The sequence below is a fragment of the Gobio gobio genome, assembly GCF_949357685.1.
Source record: "Gobio gobio genome assembly, chromosome: 18".
Taxonomy (NCBI): Eukaryota; Metazoa; Chordata; class Actinopteri; order Cypriniformes; family Gobionidae; genus Gobio; species Gobio gobio.
The window spans coordinates 47,727,895-47,735,394 of NC_137111.1; the positions used below are offsets into that span (position 1 = coordinate 47,727,895).

The 7,500-nt window shown below is 32.4% G+C and overlaps 1 protein-coding gene across 2 annotated transcripts in view; it reads right to left on the reverse strand.

Moving 5' to 3' along the window:
• Positions 1-7,500, reverse strand: part of mypn (myopalladin) — a 52,214-nt gene that overhangs the window by 1,070 nt on the left and 43,644 nt on the right. Inside the window, exons 17-20 of one of the 2 annotated variants that reach the window (XM_079843614.1) lie at positions 7,448-7,500; positions 2,580-2,745; positions 2,339-2,472; positions 1-757 (exon numbers count right to left, since the gene is read on the reverse strand). The exon at positions 1-757 is cut by the window's left edge and continues 1,070 nt beyond it; the exon at positions 7,448-7,500 is cut by the window's right edge and continues 155 nt beyond it. In XM_079843614.1, the coding sequence (XP_079699740.1) occupies positions 579-757; positions 2,339-2,472; positions 2,580-2,745; positions 7,448-7,500 (532 nt within the window). In that variant the 3' untranslated portion in view covers positions 1-578. The remainder of the gene's footprint in view (positions 758-2,338; positions 2,473-2,579; positions 2,746-7,447) is intronic. The other variant, XM_079843613.1, reaches the window with a different exon arrangement.

Below are 7,500 nucleotides of genomic sequence, written 5' to 3' on the forward strand. Positions count from 1 at the left end.
TCGCACACACACTCGCACTCACTCTCTCGCACACACTTGCATGCTCACACTCTCTCTCTCACACACACACACGCACTGTCTCGCATACACTCACGCGCACTCTCTCGCACGCTCACACACTCTTGCACACAAACTCACACACACACACACACACACACACACACACACTCACACTCTCACTCTCACTCTCACTCACTCACTCACTCACTCACTCACTCACTCACTCACTCACTCACTCACTCACACACTCACACACTCACACACTCACACACTCACACACTCACACACTCACACACACACACACACACACACACACACACACACACACACACACACACACACACACACACACACACACACACACACACACACTCACACTCACACACTCTCACACACTCTCACACACTCTCACACACTCTCACACACTCTCACACACTCGCACACACACTCTCGGACGCACACACTCGCACACACACACACACTAGTTTTGGGTGTGTTTGTGGGGACTCTCCATAGACACTGTACAAACTGCACTACTCTAGTTGTAATCGTCTGTGTCCTGATGAAGCGTGTCGGATCTACAGCTCCTCGCTCTCCTGCGTTCGGCCCGATCGGCCGGCAGAGAACATGCCGGCGCCGCTGTCACTCGAGGGGAAGGCAGACTTTATGTCCAGCCCCTGTCCGCTCAGAGCAGCGTAGCGGCTGCCGGTGACCTGCGCTCTCTTCAGCGGCGGGTGGACGTGCTGATGCCACTGAGCTGCAGGAAACAAACACACAATCTTCAACCAGTCAATCTCATGACTGATCTGGAGTCAGGCATCTTTAACACTCTATAAGGGACAGCGCATGTCTTTGGTGCTGTAACTCGTCACCATTTCTTTTAGGATTTTTTTTTTTGCCTTTATTATTCAACTTTTTACAGTTCACTTCACTAGTCCTGCAGTGAAAAATTAATTTATGAAAATACAAACATTGAATGTTGTCTATATTTATATAAGGTTATTTAAAAACGTGCATTATGATTATTAGAATATTTTTTTAAATAACTAAACTTTTAGATGGAGTAAAATATAGTAGTTTAAATTTAAATGATCAGAATAACTTCTTAAATTAGAAAAATGTTTAAATAGTTTTAGATGGAGAGTATTAATATAGCAGTTTAATTTATTAGATTAATTTCTTAAAATAATCAGGAAAAATCTGTTTAAAATTTTAAATATGCTTAAAAAAATTTAAATAGTTTTTGATGGAGTATAACTTAACATAGTTTAATTTATTAGATAATTTTTTTAAATAATTAAAATATGTTAAAAATGTAAAATATGTAAAAAATGTAAAAAATATGTTTAAAAAAGATTTTTTTTTAATAAGTTAAAAATGTAAAATATGTAAAAAATTACATTTAAAAAAGTTACATACGTTAAAAAAGTAAAATATGTAAAATATGTATAAAAAAAACCAGATTTAAAATGTAAAAAATGTAAAATATGTAAAAAAATGTAAAATATGTAAAAAAATGTAAAAGACTTAAAATATGTTAAAAATGTAAAATATGTTAAAAATGTAAAATATGTAAAAAAGTAAAATATGTAAAAAAAGTAAAATATGTTAAAAAAAGCGCAAAAGATTTTTAAATATGTTAAAAATTTAAAATATGTTAAAAATGTAAAATATGTAAAAAAAAATGTATATGTTAAAAATGTAAAATATGTAAAATATGTTAACAATTTAAAATATGTTAAAAAAATATTAAGATTTAAAATATGTTAAAAATGTAAAATATGTTAAAAATGTAAAATATGTTAAAAATGTAAAATATGTTAAATATGTTAAAAATGTAAAATATATATATAAAAAAAGATTTAAAAGGTGTAAAAAATGTAAAATATGTAAAAAATGTAAAATATGTAAAAAATATGTCAAAAAAGTAAAAGATTTACAATATGTAAAAAATGTCAAATATGTTAAAAATTAAAAATATGTAAAAAAATGTAAAAGATTTAAAATATTTAAAAATGTAAAATATGTACAATATGTTAAAAATGTAAAACATGTTAAAAATTTAAAAACTGTAAAATAAGTAAAATATTTAAAATATGTTAAAAATGTAAAATATGTTAAAAATGTAAAATGTAAAAAAAAAAAAAAATATGTTGAAAATGTAAAATATGTTTAAAATGTTTTAAAATAGTGTTTTAGAAGGAGTATTAGATTAATTTAGCTGTTCATTGATTGATTTCTCAGCAGCTAACACAGGTCCTGCACTCTCAAGCTGGGCTTTATGATTCATTTTAGCTGAAATACTTTATAGCTTTATAGTGATGAAACAATGCCTCACCGTATATGTCTAGTCTGGCTGTGCAGGATATGATTCCCGCCTCGTTCTTCGCAGACACCGTGTACCAGCCAGCGTCTTCTTTCCTGGTCGGTTGAATTAGTAGACATACGTAACCTGTAGTGTCCTGATGCATGCTGGGATAACACAAACACACAGAACACAAATGGTCAAGTCACCGTTGCTTCTGTGGTGCTTTAATGGGATGGTGATCATATGGGTAGTGATGGAGGAGTGAACTCACCTAACCCTGTCCCTGGAGTGAGGGATGGTGTCGTTGTCTTTCTTCCAGTAAATGAGCGGCTGTGGCATTCCCACAACCCTGCACTCCAGACGCACCGGAGCGCCTTCAGCGATGCCCGTGTTCTGCAGCTTCTCCACGAAATGAGGAGCCTGCTTTATCTCTTTTTCTGCAGATGAAAACAGGAGCAAATATTTGATGCACAATTTATATCGTCAGCTAATTTCTTGCATTTAAGCAGGAGGTTTTTAAAGGTCCCATGGCATGGCATTTTTCTATTATTGTATAGTGTTTCCTGAGGTGTACTTATATTGTTAATATGATTTTTACATCATAAAATGTCATAATTTAGAAATAAAAGGCATTTTTTCTATAATGCTGTTTGCCCTGTGGCTGAATGCCCTGCTTCAAGAGGCGTGTCTGCTGTGAGACTTCAGCAAAAACGCCCACTGTTGTGATTGGCTGACATCTTTGCATTTTAAATGAGCGGAGGGGGCGTGGTTTAACGAGGCACGAGCAGGCACGAGTCTGCCAGAGAGACGGATGGACCTGAGTTCACTTCTCATCAGTTCTCTCAGCACGTCTCAGTTCAGGGTGAACTGTTGTAGTTACTAGAATATACTTCAGGTTATTAGTTTATTTCTAGTCGGAGGGGCTGTCACTCATGTCAGAAAGTTAGTAACTTTAGTAAATTATGGATCAGCGCTGACTCGAGACGCGAACAGTTTAGAACGATTCAGTCCGATTTGGTGAACTGGTTCGGTTCACTAAAAAGAACCGATTCAAAAGAATGATTCGTTCGCGAACCGGACATCACGGAGACTGAGCGATTGCTAACAAAGTTATTTATAGTAACTATGTAGTAGTTATGAGAGCGCTGTCAGTCAGCGCGAGTTTATTGTGTTTGTATCTGAGAGTTCTGAATAAACAGTCCCAGTCACACCGAGTCCGTCTTCATCATTATTACCAACTTTGTAACACATGCAATGTAAGTTACCATTACAGCGAGATGAACGAGTTAGTAAGTGTTGAGTAAAGCATTATTTCTAGATATGTTCCAATTAAGTTATATGAAAAGCGTCAGTGACGCGCATTGAGTAACTTACACAGCGCAAACAAAGACACAACAGCTGTAATCGAATGTAATCCAGTTTATTGTGTGAAAGCTGGCTAGCCTAGCCCAGATACCCTCATGCTTACCCCCCTTCTGCTTAATCTCTGGCCGCGTTTGGTGCCTCCGCTGTGGGCAGATGCAGTACTGGGGGTCGGGGATGTTGAAGGCCGAGCTTCGGCGTATGTGAAGTTTATCTCTAAAGATGTGACTGCTGATGTTAAACAGAAAAGACTGTATGCACATTTTAGAACAGATAGACGCGACAAGGACGTACAAAAACACTGACTCACAAGATAGAAAACACCGTTCTGTCGGGAGAGAGAGAAGCCGCAGTGTGTGCACGAATAATAAATAATTAGCTACACATAAGAAATCAATGATCACAGATCAGAAGGAACTGAAGAAAGACTTCTGTTTTCATTTGTACATCCAAACACTGAGAAACTGCCAGCATTCACTCGTTCACAAGCCGAGGACAATAATATAGCGTTTGCATGGGCGTGGCAGATTCTCTGGGCGGAGGAAAGGGAGGAAACCGTTCCTGCTTGGACGTCAAACCTGGAGACTTCAGGATTGGCTCGTCTGGCCTGTCATTTTCTCAAAGGCAGAGAAAGACAGCCAGAACTCGGTTTTACACCGATCAACATTTCTATCCACTTGGGGACAAAATTCAGGCTAGGGGAACTCATATTAATGTTGAAATACCTCATAAAATGAAAATTTCATGCCATGGGACCTTTAAGATCAAGCACGTTCAAACCGGCTGAATCTGTGCCACACTCGATCTTCCCAATAATGAAGGACCAACCACAAATCAGACATCCTCTAAAAATGATACGCTTACAAGTCAACCGCATCGCTGATACCACATCAGAAAAATAACATACTTTGGTAGATCATAATTATGAGATTAAAAAGTTAAATTATGAAATCATAGTCGAAAATGAGATAAAAAGTCAAATTAAGGCAAAAAGTCATGAAAGACTTATGACGTACTAACTCAATAAATATGAGATAAAACTCAGAATTATTACATACTAACTCAATAAATATGAGATAAAACTCAGAATTATGACATACTAACTCAATAAATATGAGATAAAAGTCAGAATTATTACATACTAACTCAATAAATATGAGATAAAACTCAGAATTATGACATACTAACTCAATAAATATGAGATAAAAGTCAGAATTATTACATACTAACTCAATAAATATGAGATAAAACTCAGAATTATGACATACTAACTCAATAAATATGAGATAAAAGTCAGAATTATTACATACTAACTCAATAAATATGAGATAAAACTCAGAATTATTACATACTAACTCAATAAATATGAGATAAAAGTCAGAATTATGACATACTAACTCAGTAAATATGAGATAAAACTCAGAATTATTACATACTAACTCAATAAATATGAGATAAAACTCAGAATTATTACATACTAACTCAATAAATATGAGATAAAAGTCAGAATTATGACATACTAACTCAGTAAATATGAGATAAAAGTCAGAATTATGACATACTAACTCAGTAAATATGAAATAAAAGTCAGAATTATTACATACTAACTCAATAAATATGAGATAAAACTCAGAATTATGACGTACTAACTCAATAAATATGAGATAAAACTCAGAATTATTACATACTAACTCAATAAATATGAGATAAAAGTCAGAATTATGACATACTAACTCAGTAAATATGAGATAAAACTCAGAATTATTACATACTAACTCAATAAATATGAGATAAAACTCAGAATTATTACATACTAACTCAGTAAATATGAGATAAAAGTCAGAATTATGACATACTAACTCAGTAAATATGAAATAAAAGTCAGAATTATTACATACTAACTCAATAAATATGAGATAAAACTCAGAATTATGACGTACTAACTCAATAAATATGAGATAAAAGTCAGAATTATGACATACTAACTCAATAAATATGAGATAAAAGTCAGAATTATGACATACTAACTCAGTAAATATGAAATAAAAGTCAGAATTATTACATACTAACTCAATAAATATGAGATAAAACTCAGAATTATTACATACTAACTCAATAAATATGAGATAAAAGTCAGAATTATGACATACTAACTCAGTAAATATGAGATAAAAGTCAGAATTATGACATACTAACTCAATAGATATGAGATAAGTCAGAATTATGACATACTAACTCAGTAAATATGAAATAAAAGTCAGAATTATGACATTAATTCATGAGATCAAAAGTAATTATGGCAGTTAAAATTATAATATACTAACTCAGTAAATATGAGATAAAAGTCAGAATTATGACATACTAACTCAATAAATATGAGATAAAAGTCAGAATTATTACATACTAACTCAATAAATATGAGATAAAAAGTCTGAATTATGACATACTAACTCAATAAATATGAGATAAAAGTCAGAATTATGACATACTAACTCAATAAATATGAGATAAAAGTCAGAATTATGACATACTAACTCAATAGATATGAGATAAAAGTCAGAATTATGACATTAACTCATGAGATCAAAAGTAATTATGACAGTTAAAATTATGACATACTAAGTCAAAATGTCGAAATTGAGATAAAAAGTCAGAATTATGACATTAACTCATGAGATCAAAAGATCAAAAAATTATGACAAACCAATTATGAGTCAAAATTGAGAAAAAGTCAGAATTATGATATAATAATTTATTAGATTAAGTCATTCTGACAAAATTATGTGGAAATTATGACAAGTCAATTATGAGAGTCAAATATGAGATAAAAAAATCTGAATTATGACGACATACTAACTCAATAAATAGCATAAAAAGTCAGAATTATGACATACTAACTCATTATGAGATTAAAAAATTATGACACAAATCAATGATGTCAAAATTGAGATTATGACATACTCAAGACATAAAAAAATTATGACAAGTCAATTATGAGAGTCAAATTTGAGATAAATTCAATAAATATGAGATAAAAGTCACAATTATGACATTAACTCATTCTGAAATAAAAAAATTATGACAAGCCAATTATGAGAGTCAAATTTGAGATAAATCAGAATTATGACGACGTACTAACTCATTGTGAGATAAAGTCATTATGACAGTCAAAATTATGACATCAAATCAATTATGAGCCAAAATTTTAAATAAAAAGTCAGAATAATGACACCAACTTATGAGATAAAGAGTAATTTATGAGATGAGTCAAAATTGAGATAGAAAGTCACTGACAACTAAGTCATAATTATAAGATAAAGTCAAAACTGACATGACTTAATTCAATGTTTTTTTACATTTTGACTCATAATTATAACTTTTTATCTCAATCTTCAATTCAAATTTATTTGTATAGCGCTTTTCACGATACATATCGTTTTAAAGCAGCTTCACAGAAAATGCATCTACATTACAATTTAATTGATTTGTACATGTTATGCATTTCAGAAATGCACATATACAAAGCACACAGATTAGCTAACTATCTATTATTAATCAATATTATAACTATGGCGCAGAAATAAGAATACATATTGTTAATGAATAGGAAAATCTTGACAGTCATAATGATTTTTTCATCTCATAATTGCCATAATTTCAACTTTTTGTGTCACAATCGTGACTTATGTCATAATTATGACACTCTAAGTCTCAGTGTAGTTTTCCTGAAGGATGATTGTGTGTCTTGTATGGCAGGAATGAGCTTGAGGCTCTCACCCACGACTTTGAGCTGGAGGCAGAATGAACTCTGTCCAGCTTTATTTGAGGCG